Source organism: Mytilus galloprovincialis, chromosome 2 (assembly GCF_965363235.1).
Source record: "Mytilus galloprovincialis chromosome 2, xbMytGall1.hap1.1, whole genome shotgun sequence".
Taxonomy (NCBI): Eukaryota; Metazoa; Mollusca; class Bivalvia; order Mytilida; family Mytilidae; genus Mytilus; species Mytilus galloprovincialis.
The window spans coordinates 59,605,430-59,621,854 of NC_134839.1; the positions used below are offsets into that span (position 1 = coordinate 59,605,430).

At 31.5% G+C, this 16,425-nt stretch overlaps 1 protein-coding gene across 7 annotated transcripts in view; it reads right to left on the minus strand.

The window, feature by feature from the left end:
- Positions 1 to 1,364: 1,364 nt before the first annotated feature.
- LOC143063996 (transient receptor potential cation channel subfamily M member-like 2) overlaps positions 1,365 to 16,425 on the minus strand; it is a 79,818-nt gene continuing 64,757 nt past the window's right edge. For 5 of the 7 annotated variants that reach the window (XM_076236480.1, XM_076236479.1, XM_076236483.1 and 2 more), the window contains 6 exons: positions 10,492 to 10,689; positions 9,862 to 9,967; positions 8,570 to 8,713; positions 7,927 to 8,040; positions 6,521 to 6,535; positions 1,365 to 5,276 (listed from right to left, as the gene is read on the minus strand). In XM_076236480.1, coding sequence (XP_076092595.1) covers positions 5,160 to 5,276; positions 6,521 to 6,535; positions 7,927 to 8,040; positions 8,570 to 8,713; positions 9,862 to 9,967; positions 10,492 to 10,689 — 694 coding nt within the window. In that variant the 3' untranslated portion in view covers positions 1,365 to 5,159. The remainder of the gene's footprint in view (positions 5,277 to 6,520; positions 6,536 to 7,926; positions 8,041 to 8,569; positions 8,714 to 9,861; positions 9,968 to 10,491; positions 10,690 to 16,425) is intronic. The other 2 variants (XM_076236481.1, XM_076236486.1) reach the window with 1 other exon arrangement.

The window sequence follows — 16,425 nt, forward strand, 5'->3', positions numbered from 1 at the left end:
CCTGTGCACTTTATTGTGGGACCACGTGTTATCATGAATAAAAGTTTTACTGAGTGATGCAATTGCTTGAGGAATAACATGTGATGTGCAGTTAGCCAATCAAAATTAAGTATTATAATGAAACATACATCTAATGTAATTATATAGATATACAAATGTACCTTCATTGGTAAGTTCACTTTAGTGAATGTGTGATTGCATCTACAACATGCAATATGTCGCAAGTCTGTATCATGCTTTACATAACACCTTAAAAGAACTTGATAGTAAGTGTCTATTGACAACTTCAATTTTCGATAACGAAAACTTTTAATTTCCGTTTGAGCAGTTTTTTTGTAACAGGATTTCAATAACACTTTTATATGGAGTTTATATGTTATAGATAGAGGTTACGTTTCATATAAAACGTTTCTTAGAAAATGTCACTGAAATATGTTAATTCTAGATAACATTGGTGAGTACTTTTTTTTAATATATTCACCAGAAACAATCGCAAAAATATGAAAGCCAAAGATGATTAAATACTAAGGAAAGAGACTTTCAAAGTCAAGATTGGGACTTGCTGTTTAATTCCAGTGTCAATTTGGGAATTTAAATCCTTCCCAATTAGCTTTCAATTTATTTTGCGATCAAGGGTTATTGGTATTTCATGCTATGATTTGAATGCCTTTTATAGTCTATAACTGCTAACTCCGCCGTTTTGACTATTCCAAAGTAGCATGAAAGTGAGATAGTTGTACTCACTAATATTTGTAGAGATATCAAAGATGTACATACTATCACATTTACTTAACGTCTTGAACCACTGAACTATGAACATGTGACCATTATCAAGACCAAGTGTAATTGTTAGGCTCTCTATACAATGCACCTGATAATTATAATATCTCCGATATCTATATTACCACTCAGACAACTTGATGCAAATTGATTGTCAAACATGAAGAATAAATAAAGCCAACAGCAGTATGCTGCTGTTCGAAAGTCATAAATCTGTTGAGAAAAAACAAATCCGGGTTTCATGAAGTATACCATGTGTAAGACTGACCTATTGATCTGCAGCAATAATAAGAGTGAAAACATGTTAAGAAGGTACATCTAAAATATTTTCTTGAAAACGGTCCGTATGAGACTTTATCATCATCACTTTAAAAACATAAATAGGTTACCAAAGCCTAAAAATTCATGCAGCCGAAAACAGGCATTTGAAACCAGAAATTACAGAACATACATCAATTTTCATCAAAGAATGCATGTTTAGGGCATGAGCCATTTTATTTTTTACAAGCAATTTAAACTGACATTATAGCGATAGTATGGCTCATCTTAAGCATCTTTTTTGAAGGCAAGAAAAAAACAACGTATAATGTGTAAAACTTTAATTATAGAGATAATTCATATCTGATTGTAATGACTTGTATGGAGAGGGCCACAGATGCAGTTGAATTTTGTTTTCATGAAATACAGCAGAATAAATCTTAAATATAAATTTTAAACAAGAATGTTTCCAAAGTACACGGATGCCCCACTCGCACTATAATTTTTCATGTTCAATGGAATGTGAAATTGGGTAAAAAATTTAATTTGGCATTAAAATTATAAAGATCATATCATATGCAACATGTGTACTAAGTTTCAAGTTGATTGGACTTCAACTTCATCAAAAACTACCTTGACCAAAAACTTTAACCTGAAACTCCCACTTTCATTTATTATGTTCAGTGGACCGTGAAATTGGGGTCAAAAGACTAATTTGGCTTTAAAATTAAAAAGATCATATCATAAGCAACAAGTGTACTAAGTTTCAAGTTGATTGGACTTCAGCTTCATCAAAAACTACCTTGACCAAAAACTTTAACCTGAACGGATGGACGCACGGACGGACGCACAGACGAACGGAGCCACAGACCAGAAAACATAATGCCCCTCTACTAACGTAGGTGGGGCATAAAAATTACTATATATATGTGTGTTTCCTTTACAAATATGAACTTTAATTGTAATCCAAATCTATACATGTTAATGTTCTTTGAAAACTAATTAGAAGTTGTTAATTCTATAAAGTATTTATATAAAACAAGCACTTTTTCTACATAATTTTTATAGTTTTACTATCTCTTTATTATAATAAGTTTAAGTAGAAAAACAACAGTGCTAGCAATTTAATTTTCAAAGTATATGAATATAAAAGCACTCAGACTGACTGAGCAAATGAACTTAAAGACATTTTAAGTTACAAATAAAGAAATATAAAATAAATATTTGATAAAATATATAAAAACAAATAACAAATTAAGTTTGAATAAATAAGAAAACAAATGGTCTTGACCACTGGCAGACTTTCAAAATATTGGAAATTTATGAAAAATGGAATGTGTTCAAAATAAAGAAATATAAAATATGTTTGAAATGAATATGGAAATCTTATGTTTACAGTAAGAGCTTTAGATTTGAAACATAAAATTTATAATTTTGCTAGTTATACCTGTACATCTGAGTTCTAGATCGACTCAATGAAGGAAATGTTCATTTTATGACAACCTAAAATTTATTCCAGAAGTGTGAAATGTTGATAGTAATAAATAACATTTACACTGAGATTCAGAACTATAAATCTACTGTCTTAACACTATTACAGCTCGCATACAGTATTTCTTACCATTAAACTGTCGACACGAAGAAATGTCTCGCCTGTATAAAGTTTTTGATTATACAATGAGTATACATTGTATTTGATAAACTGTTATCACAGAGATATGTCTCGCCTTTTTGTAATTTTAATAATGCAAACCAATTAGAGTCAATAGACCATGACTGAGGGGGCATAGTAAAATAATCTCCATGGCAATGAGATGTGGCAATGCTAATACAACTGCATTCCAATTATCATTGTCATACCACAAATGGATCCCCATAAACTGAACTAATCACAAACTAATGTAAAGTAAGCAAACCATTCAAAGTCAATGAACCTTGACTGAGTGGGCAACGCCAAATAATCTCCATGGCAATGCTATGTGGCAATGGTAATACATATGCATACCTATTATCATTGACCTACCACTAGTGGTTTCACATAAAACTGACCTAATCACAAACGTATACATTGTTGACGCCATTGCTGTCGCCGACACTGACGCTGGAAACAGAGTACCTATGTCTTGCTTTTTGACTCCTTCAAGGCAAGACAAAAATCAAAATGACAAAACTTTAGCATGCTTGTAAACTGTTCAAAACTTTAAAATTGATTAAGCCATGATGAATGAGGATGTAGAGCCATATAATCTCTGTAAAATAAGATGTCTTCATGCTACCAAATGCCAATGACTTACCATAATTGATTTCCTTTAAACCAACCTAATAACAAACTTTTCACATTCAAACTATAGTTTAATGAAAGAACTAATGTGTCAACTCCCCAATATCAAATATCTTTGACATAATATGAGTGACATTGACCTTACCCAACCTTTAACAAATTGTTGACCAAGCCGACTCCTCCATAAATAGCAAGCCTAAGTCTCACTTTTGTGACTTCGTCAAAATATAAATATAAATGGAACAATACATTGTATTACAATATCTGTAAACTTTTAAAATATTAAAATTAATGTAATTCATAAATCATATTCATTTCATATATATGTATAATTAAAACAAAATAAATAAAGTGAATAAATGTTTTTCATAAATAATAATAAAAATTTACAAAATGTACAATTTCTAGATGTAACTTTCCTCAAGATCACAAGTCCCTTTATGTACAGATCTCTTAGCAATTGTACAAAGTTTTCTTTCTTCCCATTAAAAACACATTGCACATTTTATAAATGGATTTATAAACATCATTCACATAACCAATGTATGCTTTCCCCAAACATTTAATTGTTTAAAATCAACATGTTTTTTATTGTTCACAGTGACATAAATGATGTATTTAAAAGTTTCTCAAACATATTAAAAAATTGGCTTGAAACAATGAGCAAGACTAGTCACAGATTAAACACTATTATAAGGATTGAAAGTTTGGCTTTGGTTCTTGATTTCTAACTTTATTAATAAATTAGAAGCTTTCAAAATAAAAATTACATTTTATATTTCTTAAACATCATCAAAACAGTAATAATCTTCATATACCATAGAGATTCTACACATCTTTGTATAAAAGACACAAAATGTCTTTAAATGACTAGAAAATGGTATAAGGAAAGCACTTTAATTTTGATTTAAAATATATATAAAATCTATATTTTTATAACTTACTATGTACAATGATCATTGCAATAGAACAAACAATGTTCTTTAAAAGGTTGTTTCTTCAATACACTACGGGAGCTACCATTTTATTTTTATGGAGGAATTAAATGAAATTTGGAAAAAATCCAGGACAGGAGTCTTGAGTAAAAAAAAATGCAGAATGAGCAATTCTTTAAAAAGAAAGTCAGGATGACAATTTATGAAAAAGTCAGAAAGAACTTTAAAAAAATAATGCAGGAATAGAGTGAAAAATAAAAAGGCAGGACAGAGATTACAGCTTAACAAAATTGTATGACAATTTTTTTTTATCCTAGCCCTCCAAATAAAAATCTACTGGTATCTCCCTAATATAACACTCATGTTTTGTAAAATTTCAAGAATACATCTTCATGTCTGAGAGTGGGTGAATAAAAAGTATATGTTCAAACAATAAAAAAACCCAGGGTTTATTTTCATTATAAAACCTTCTAGAAAAGAGATACATTTTAGAAGTCATGAATCATATTTAAAATATTTTATAGTAGTTCCTCTATGATGCTAAAATCTAACCCTTCTGAAGTAAAAAAAATATTAAAATGTCATTTGGTAAGATTGTTAATAAATAGAAAGTGCCTTTTATAAAGTATTACTGAAGTAGAACAAGCTACTGTACCCAATGTGACAAATATGAAAAAAAAAAGTTCCTGAGCATAAACTATACTAATTAAATCACAGATAATTGCAATAAGTAAAATATCAATATCATAGTTTATAGAAAAAAACAGGTTCCTCTTTCATTCTTCTCATGAACTTTTCTGAACATGTTTTTCATCGAAAGCATGGAAAATATACTTTCAATAAGGATATATATATATACATTTTAATTTACATCAAGTTAAATTCCTATAAACAATATTAGAAATTTAAAAAGCCGCATTTAACTTGTCCGCCACCAGCTTGACAAAGTAAGCATGGGCAGCGTGTAATGTCATGTTAGCTCTAGCTGTTAACCATGTCACAGCATCTACACTCTCACCAGCCTGAAAATAAAAAGTTAATAATTAAAGTATCGAAAAATTCAATAACAAAATTAACAAAACAAAATGCTTTTCGAGACAGAACAAAATGGCTAGATGATGAAAAACTTCTATCTTTGTAGACAAAAATTATTTCTATAAACAGAAGATAAGAATAATGCTTAAATTTTAAAAATGTGTTGCCCTTAAATAGATAAAACTTACAACATAAACGCTACATGTACCAATTCTACTGCACTACATGGGCATTTTGATAACAAGTGTTTCATAAGTGCTGCTTTAGTCTCAAATATTTGAAAATTCCAAAACCTAATAAAACTTTGAAGTGCTGGTATATATAACTGCCAGAGATAAGAATTTAAGCCTGCAAGTTAACAGTTCTCTTACAAATGTACACATGCATTAGAAAGTCAGTTCCTCCACAACCAAGGAGTTTGAAGTTCCTTGTACAATAATTTGAATGATGAAATGTCATCCGTACTCAAGAAAAACATTATACAATAAATAAGTATGGATCTCATTGAATATACAGGACATAAAATAGTAAATGTGCATGACAGAAGTACATATAGAGACCATGATCATACTAACATGTACATTCAACTACTATACAATATATAATATACAAGAGATTGTTATGAATCTATTTATATAGTAGGTATATAAGGCAAACATCTTGAAGTATTAATAAGCCTTTTCTTTTCTAAAAGCATTAAACATGTCTGCATATAAATAGCCAAGCATCAATTGAGCAATTATACGTTCTCTTTTGTGTGTGTGCAATGCCTATGAAAATAGCAATTTGGCATTTAGTACGGATTAACATTTTTCCATGAGTACCAATTGTTTTATTGATATTTGATTTTGTGATTTAGCCAAAGTTTTCTGAAAAGCCTACTGGTATTGAAAATATATACTTCATTGAACATGAATTCCTAGTTAATTTAAAAATTGGTATCCTACTAATAATTGAATTCAATGTAATCCTGTTTATGTTTAAAGCTAATTTCCTAATGCTTGTAGGTTAAAACTTAAGTTTGCAGATGTCAATCTTAATCACTGAGCAAACATTTATACAAACAAAGCAAGCAAGCCAACCAAAGTCTCAAGCTAGAAGCATTAGGAAATTTGCTTTACAGCAATAAGTAAGATTTTGTTAATAATGATCTTCATTGAACTAGGCTTCAAACTAATTTTTAAAAATATTTTGATGTTTTGTTAGGACTACAACAATTGCATGTACTTACACGTAATCCTTGATTCTAATAACATATATCATATAAAAATACAATGCCTTAAGAAATACATATCTTAAGCTAACAAGTACAGGCCTTTAACTGATTAGCACAATACAACAACATTGACATAGCAAGGGCCATTAGAAAATATATCAGTTTATCAACTAACTAAAATATACTCATTCCTCTTATTTTTGAACAGAAGATCATTGTATTAAAACAAAGAATTAATGTCAACTTGACCCCAAAAACTAGATATACTAATAAAAACAACAGTGCACAAGCTGAAATCTCACCTTCTTAACTGACCATTGATTCTAAGATGATAGTATTAAATGTCAACCTTAACAAAACGTATCATAGAAACTTAACATGATCCAAGAGAATGAGATCAAGGTAAGATAAACCAGACCGAAATACATTTACACCTTACAATCATACAATACACTAAATATAGTTGACCTATTGCTTTTTGAGTTGCTAAGAAACAATCTTAACCAAGAAAACTTAATATTGACCAATGAACAATTAAAATGAGGTCAAGGTCAGATGATACCTGCCAGACAGACATATACACGTTACAGTCATTCCATACAACAAATGTAGTTGACCTATTGGTTATTGGTTAAGAAAAACATACCAAAACACAAAACTTAACACTGAGCAATAGACTGTTAAAATGAGGTCAAGGTCGAATAAAACCTGATAAATTGACATTTACTTTGTAAAATATTTCCATACACCAAATATAGTTGACCTATTTCATACAGTATTAGAAAAAAAGACCAAAACACAAAAACTTAACTTTCACCATTGAACCATGAATATGAGTTCAAGGTCAGATGACACCTGCCAGTTTGACAAGTACACTTTAAAACCATTTCATAAACCAAATATAGAAAAACATTTGCTTATAGTATCAGAGATATGGACTTGACCTTGAAAACTGAATCTTGTTCAGCGATACATGAAATGAGGTTGAAGTCAGATAAAGACTGGCTGATAGGCATAAGAACCTTGCAAGGTAGGCACTTACTTAATATAGTTATCCTATTACTCATAATAAGAGAGAAATCAACGTTACAAAAAAACTTTTCTTTCAAGTAGTCACTGAACCATGAAAATGAGGTCAAGGACATTGTACATCTAACAGATATGGAAACTTCATAGCATAAGGCATTTTTTTACAAAGTATGAAGCTTCCAGGACTTCCATCTTCTAAAATATAAAGCGTTTAAGTAGTTAGCTAACACAGATTTTTCTGAAATCACAAATAAAAATCTTGAGATTTTTTATTTCTTCAAAATTTGCAATAATAAATAAACGCAATAGTTTCTGAATTTTTAATAACATATTCAACAGAATGATAATATGTCTAATTGTCATTGGTTTGACACAATTCTGAAATTAATTACCTGAATTTGAAATGGATGCAAGACCTCTCCTGTGTTGTCATGGTAATTATACACAAGTGTTTCTAACCAAGCATTGTCTGTATTCCTTGGATCATCAGCATAACCTTTAAATATCTAAAATAATAAACTGTATGTGTACTTTATAAAAGAAATAAGAAGATGTGGTATGAGTGCCAACAAGACAACTCTCAATCTCAGTCACAATGTGTAAAAATTAAACCATTATAGGTCTGGCCTTCGACACAAAGTCTTGACAGACACTGTACAGCAAGCTATAAAGGGCCCCTAAATAAGGCTAATTTGAAGGACATTACAGCTTAGTTAAAATAAAGCACCTGCATTGTCATAATTTTGTTGTCAGTTTATTGTAGTCAACATCAAAACATCAATTCTGTATGAATATATTTCGGGGGAGGATTTCTGGTGTATTTTATGCCTATAAATGAATAGTTTTGTTTGGGAAGAGTTGTTATTTCTCAGAATTAATTTATTATATAATTGAAACAACTATAATAAGGTTGCCTTGGTCTTGGCTAAAACAATAGCACTCAAAGACAGGATATTTTCTGTGTTTTGTGAAATGAAAAAAATCTCCTGTCTTTAAGTGCTATTACTGAACTGAAAGAATACATTTTTTATTTACCAATTCTCCTTCCTCAAACATGATTTTTAATTTATCTTTTATTTTCTTTTTGTGTTCTTCATTGTCCATCAGACCACCAAGAGCCTCTTCTTTAAATTCAGCTTTCAAGCATTCATAAACATTTTGTCCTGGATCAACCATACCCTAATAATAAAGAAAACATTTTGTAGTTGTATGGATATATGCAAGAGGTGTCTGATGATTATCACCATTAAAAAAAACTCTTTTTTTAGTCAAAAGTTTTCCCATATATTACAATGTCACAGTAAAACTTATAAGGGCATTATCTTAAACAGCTTTTTCGAAAGTAAAAAAAATACAGAAGACTAGGAACAATTAATCTGTCAATTATCATCAAAATACTTAAACCTTACTACACAATCTTTCTTCAAATGAAAGAGTTTTTACAGAACATATCAATCAATACTAATTTGAACATTTTTGTTTACAAACAGCATTAAATTATTCAAGGTAACAAATATCCCAACGACATTTATGCCTCATTCACACGTTTATTTAATTCAAATTGAATTTGAATCGAATGTGAATCGAATTCACTAATCCCGTTCACACACTCTTCTTTTTTAATTCTAATTGTTTCGAATTGGCAGAGTCTCATTATCAAATTGCATTTGAAATTCTTTTTTGTTCAATACAAATTAAAAGTTAACGTCATTTGGACAGTTAAGCAAATTTGACGCATATTGCAATTCGAATTAGATTTTACTTTTGGACGTAAAACATTTAGAATGCGAGTTAAACTAATTCGAATTAGTTAATCTGAATCGAATTCAAATTACGTGTGAATGCAGCATTACTTTCTTATCTTTAGGATTTTCAATTCAAGAAGACAAAAATTTCTATTTATACATTTACCTTCTTCTTTAGTGCAAATGTGTCAAATATGAACAAATGAACTTCTAAACAAATATGAAACCAACAAGAACATAGTACACAGATGTCCCACTCGCACTATCATTTTCTATGTTTACTGAAATTGGGATAAAAACTCTTGTTTGGCATTAAAATTAGAAAGATCATATCATAGGGATCATGTGTACGAAGTTTCAAGTTGATTGGACTTCAACTTCATCAAAAACTACCTTGACCAAAAACTTTGACCTGAAGCAGGACAGATGGACAGAGGAACAAATGTATGCACAGACTTAAAAAACTTAATGCCCCTCTGCTATTGTCGGTGGGACTTAAAAAAAGATTACACTCATTTTGGACATGACCTACATTTTCTGATACTGTCTAACAATTGAATGACCTACAAATATATTACTTACACCAGGTAAACTACACAATTTGTTGTCACTTCGAATGATGGCTATAAATTCAAACACATATTTTCCATTATCTAGTATTTTTTGTCCATTGGCATTTCTTTTCCATCTGAAAAAATATTGATAATTCTTATCATGCTTATGAACTTATTATTTAATAATATAATTTTCTACATTAACTTTTTAAAAAATAATTTCTACTATCTACATCATGTTAATTAACCAATAAACAATATTCACCAACATTTAGTCCCAACAAAATTTGTAATATGCAGAGGAGAAGGTTATATTATTAATCAACATTTTTAAGAAACATCTATGCTTTCGTTTTTGTTTTTTTTCAAAAAATTTAGTGTTTCAGAACAGACACGCTATGAATGCTAATTTAGTAATAATTGGATAGACAGGCAACAGAACAGGAAAAAAACTCTTGAATTTATAAGATTTATAACCCTTTTTAAGTTAGGAGGATCAGCTATATTTCATTAGATGAAAAAAATTACAGCATTATATTAAACTTTTTGAACTAAATTTCAATTTACAGTATTCCATGCATAACAAATTCTATTTTATTTTAAAGTACAAATGTACAAAATAATAAGAATAAAAATAACATTTTTTAATCATAATCACCTTGTAACTATAGGATCCCCAGCTTGGTTTGGTCCCCATCTACCAAGCAGACCCCTTCCTATCATTCCTGTTCTACCCATTGGGTTTCTAGGTATACCATCTATTATTTGATATTCACCAAGATAACTGGTTCTGTTGTATTTACAAGACTCATCATATGCGTTAAACTTTATTTTATTCAATCTCTTCTTTGGTGACCTACAATTAATCAATAAATTGATAACATTTTTATTCTAATATTTTGTTTGCTTTTTAAAATCTGACACTAATATTGAGAGAATATTTTTAAGAAATCAAGTGGTACAAATGAAACATGACATTCAGTGCCTAAATAAACATTTTCCATTATTTCTAGTGTATCTATAGTCAATGTTAGTTCCGACTTTCAATTGTTTGCTGTTTTTGCTGATGTCATAAATTCAAAAGCATTTTGAGAAAATGATGGAAAAATATAATTTGGAATGTGAATATTTTTTGCTCTTAAACCAGGTTAATTTCTGTTCAAAAACCTGGTTGATATAACTTTTAATTGTGGCATTTCCTTCTTAGTATAATAGATATAAACAAGAATGTGTCCCCAGTACACAGATGCCCCGCTTGCACTATCATTTTCTATGTTCAGTGGACCGTGAAATGGGGGGTCACAACTCTTATTTGGCATTAAATAGAAAGATCATATCATAAGGATTATGTGTACTAAGTTGCAAGTTGATTGGACTTCAACTTCATCAAAAACTACTTCGACCAAATACTTTAACCTGAATCGGGACGAACGGACGTACGAACGCACAGACAGAAGAATGGACGTACAGACCAGAAAACATAATGCCCCTCTACTATCATAGGTGGGCATAAAAATATCTAAACTTGAGGCTTGATACTCAATTTATTCTACAATATGGTTGATATCATACATATATATATATATATTTTGATAAATAAAAAATCCTTGGTACAGAAAATATAGTTTAAAAGTAAAAAACACAAAAAATCACATCATAAATCGAACATTGTTTCTGTTAGTGCTTTCACCGCATCTCATGCGGTTCATCAGACAGAATTGTTATCGTATATAGTAACGACTTGTGACGTTACGTTATAGTAACGTCATGCGGTAATTGTATATATCTTACAGAATTTTATTTACGGACCGAATTTCACTTCCTATTTAATGTCGGCTTATAAAGTTCAAAAAAATATTGTTCCTTGGCTTCACGCGGAATTTTATCTTCGGTCCACATCTTAAAAAAGGAATATATTATGAAATTTCCCTTTCCACATCGGTCAAAGTGTTCAGAACAATTTCTAATTGACGGGTCCTTTATCTGCTGTTTATGAACTCTCACTCTATCAATTAGTCTATTTGTTTGACCTATGTAGTTTTTATTACAAGGGGACAGGTTGCACAATAAATGACATTTTCCGATTTACAGTTCATGCTTTTATTCGGTTTGGTTACTGTGCCAGATTTCAGAGTTTTTCTTTGTCCCACTTCTAGTATTTGGCACGTTGCACACCTGGGATCCCCACATTTTTGTATTTCTGCTACCTTTTGTGTACTGAATTTTACTCGTGTGAGAAGTTTCTTCAGATTTGGTGCTTGTCGACAGCTCCCAATAAGCTGTGATTTGTCGACAAGATCTTTCATTTTATTTGTTCACCTTCCTTGATAATATTGATGTCTAAGAATGGGAGTTTTGAAGAGCTGGAATCGTAAGTGAACTGTATCGATTCATTTAAGGCATTCAGCATTGAATGAAATTTATCTAATTCAACTTCACTTTTTGTCCAGAAAATAAAACAATCATCAAGATATCGCTTCCAATTTTCTTCAATGTAAAGCCTGAAGTTTTTATCGAATTTGGAAGGTATCTTTTCGTATAGTTGTTTTTCTATGTAACCCATAATCAGAGTGGCATATGTTGGTGCCACCTTGGTACCCATCGCGGTTCCCTTGATTTGAAGGTAATACGTGTCGTCAAACTGGAAGTAGTTGTTCTCAAGGATCAGTTTTAATCCTTTGATGATGAAGTCATTAGAAAAATGTTCCGGAATTTCATTTTAATACTAATTCCAACCAGTATTGTACAGATTTTAATCCTAATTCGTGAGGAATGTTTGTGTAAAGGCTTATTACATCAAAACCCACTGGTATTGTATAAAGAGGTACCCAGTCTGGAATATAGTTAAGAAAATCCATGTCATCTCTGACAAAACTTGGCACTTTTATACAAAGTGGTTTAAGCAGAATATCAAGGAGGTTGCTTAGCCTTTGGGTAATACATGAAGGTCCTGCAATAATCGGTCTTATTTTTAGATCAGTAGGCCTGTTGATTTTAATATACATAGAATCACACTTTTCTACATGGTCTTGAATTTCCTTGGATTTGTGGATTTTCGGAAGGCCGTAAAAATTGCTGGTTTTAACTTCAAAATTTTTAAGATAATCTATTTCCTTATCGGTAAGGTTGTTAGAATATTCCTTTATTAGTTTTCTTATTTTCGACATTGTGCCTTTGTCTCTATTTCCATTCAGTTTTTGGTAGAATACACCGTCTTCAAGTTGATTAAGAACCATGTCTTTGTAGTGATCTTTGTCCATAATCACTATACCCCCGCCTTTATCCGCCTCTTTTATTATAATTGATTCATCATTTTGAAGTTTCTTTATAGTCTTTTGTTGAGGTTTCGGCAGATTTGATTTTACGTGCGAGTCGACACTATTTGTGTTGGCGGTTTGTTTTAAACAATTGATATATTCTTCTAAATGTTTGTCCCTATTCGGTTGAGGGTTAGTACCCTTTTTGTTCCGTACCAGGGATCCATCTTCATGATGAGTGTTTCTAAAGAATTCACGAAGTCTGAATTTTCTGCAGAATTCGTCTGTATCTGTTATAAGATCAACATTGTCAGATATTGGTGTTGAGGTAAATTTTAAACAATGTTCCAAAAGTTTTATTTCCTGGTCAGATAAATCTCTTCTTGATAGATTAATTACCTTTGGTTTTGTCTTTGAGAATTTTGAAAGTTTTCTTTTTTCCTTTGTTTTTTCCACATCTGACCTTCCCCTAAACAAGAGTGCACACCCTGAAATGTCTCGCCTTCTATACTAATCATTGATATTATGTTGATAGTCCTAGGTATAAAGCTAAGCTTTATTACAACTGTCACATAAACTTAACATTAACCAAGATAACTAAACAAAGACCAATGAACCTTGAAAATGAGGTCAAGGTCAGATGAAACATGCCAGGCAGACATGTACAGCTAACAATGCTTCTATACAACATATATAGTTGACCCATTACTTATAGTTTAAGAAAAATAGACCAAAACACAAAAAGTTAACATTGTGCAATGAACCGTGAAAATGAGGTCAGGGTCAAATAAAACCTGCGTGACTGACATAAAGATCATAATATATTTCCATACACCAAATATAGTTGACCTATGGCATATAGTATTAGATAAAAAGCCCAAAACTCAAAAACTTAACTATAACCACTGAACCATGAAAATGAGGTCAAGGTCAGATGACACCTGCCAGTTAGACATGTACACCTTACAGTCCTTCCATACACCGAATATACTAGCCCTATTGCTTATAGTATCTGAGATATGGACTTGACCACCAAAACTTAACCTTGTTCACTGATCCATGAAATGAGGTCGAGGTCAAGTGAAAACTGTCTGACAGACATGAGGACCTTGCAAGGTACGCACATATCAAATATAGTTATCCTATTACTTATAATAAGAGAGAATTCAACATTACAAAAAATTTGAACTTTTTTTTCAAGTGGTCACTGAACCATGAAAATGAGGCCAAGGACATTGGACATGTGACTGACGGAAACTTCGTAACATGAAGCATCTATATACAAAGTATGAAGTATCCAGGTCTTCTACCTTCTAAAATATAAAGCTTTTAAGAAGTGAGCTAACACCGCCGCCGCCGGATCACTATCCCTATGTCGAGCTTTCTGCAACAAAAGTTGCAGGCTCGACAAAAATGATTATTATTTCCGGGATTAGGTGTTCTATCTCTAGAACGCTGATAAGTATTCCTGTGTCCTTCATTGGAAATGTTTCTATTTCTCTACATAGTCAAACAAATAGACTAATTGATAGAATGAGAGTTCATAAACAGCAGATAAAGGACCCGTCAATTAGAAATTCTCCCTTTCTGAACACTTTGACCGATGTGGAAAGGGAAATTTTAAAATATATCCCTTTTTTAAGATGTGGACCAAAGATAAAATTCCGCGTGAAGCCAAGGAACAAGTCATTTTATTGAACTTTATAAGCCGACATTAAATAGGAAGTGAAATTCAGTCCGTTAATAAAATTCTGTAAGATATATACAATTACCGCATGACGTTACTATAACGTAACGTCACAAGTCGTTACTATGAACGATAACAATTCTGTCTGATGAACCGCATGAGATGCGGTGAAAGCGCTAACAGAAACAATGTTCGATTTATGATGTGATTTTTTGTGTTTTTTACTTTTAAAGTATATATATATATATATATATATATACAACTCGTCTAATTATCAACCCAACAATGTTAGATCTGTAAATTTGCTTTCACAAATTTTTTGTTCTTCCTTCGCCGGGATTCGAACCCATGCTACTGAGATATTGTGACACCAAATCGCCTGCACTGTAGCCGTCCGGCTAGACCACATGACCACCAGGGCTTCATATATATATATATATATACAAGAGTGCACACGCTGAAATGTCTCGCCTTCTATACTAATCATTGATATTATGTTGATAGTCCTAAGTATAAAGCTAAGCTTTATTACAACTGTCACATAAACTTAACATTAACCAAGATAACTAAACAAAGACCAATGAACCTTGAAAAAGAGGTCCAGGTCAGATGAACCATGCCAGGCAGACAGGTACAGCTAACAATGCTTCTATACAACATATATAGTTGACACATTACTTATAGTTTAAGAAAAATAGACCAAAACACAAAAACTTAACACTGTGCAATGAACCGTGAAAATGAGGTCACGGTTAAATAAAACCTGCTCGACTGACATAAAGATCATAAAATATTTCCATACACCAAATATAGTTGACCTATGGCATATAGCATTAGATAAAAAGACCAAAACTCAAAAACTTAACTTTGACCACTGAACCATGAAAATGAGGTCAAGGTCACATGACATCTGCCCGCTAGACATGTACACTTAACAATCATTCCATACAACAAATATTGTAGACCTATTGCATATGGTATGAGAAAAACAGACCAAAACACAAAAATTTAACTATAACCACTGAACCATGAAAATGAGGTCAAGGTCAGATGACACCTGCCAGTTGGACATGTACACCTTACAGTCCTTCCATACACCGAATATACTAGCCCTATTTCTTATAGTATCTGAGATATGGACTTGACCACCAAAACTTAACCTTGTTCACTGATCCATGAAATGAGGTCGAGGTCAAGTGAAAACTGTCTGACAGACACAAGGACCTTGCAAGGTACGCACATATCAAATATAGTTATCCTATTACTTATAATAAGAGAGAATTCAACATTACAAAAAATTTGAACTTTTTTTTCAAGTGGTCACTGAACCATGAAAATGAGGTCAAGGACATTGGACATGTGACTGACGGAAACTTCGTAACATGAAGCATCTATATACAAAGTATGAAGCATCCAGGTCTTCCACCTTCTAAAATATAAAGCTTTTAAGAAGTGAGCTAACGCCGCCGCCGCCAGATCACTATCCCTATGTCGAGCTTTCTGCAACAAAAGTTGCAGGCTCGACAATATACATGTATCATAGAAACAGACTTCTACACAGCTCATTCAAATTCTAGAGAAATGAAGGTATACTCATTTGAAATAGGTCATTCATAAAATGTCCTCATAAGGATTAATTCTACTGTAT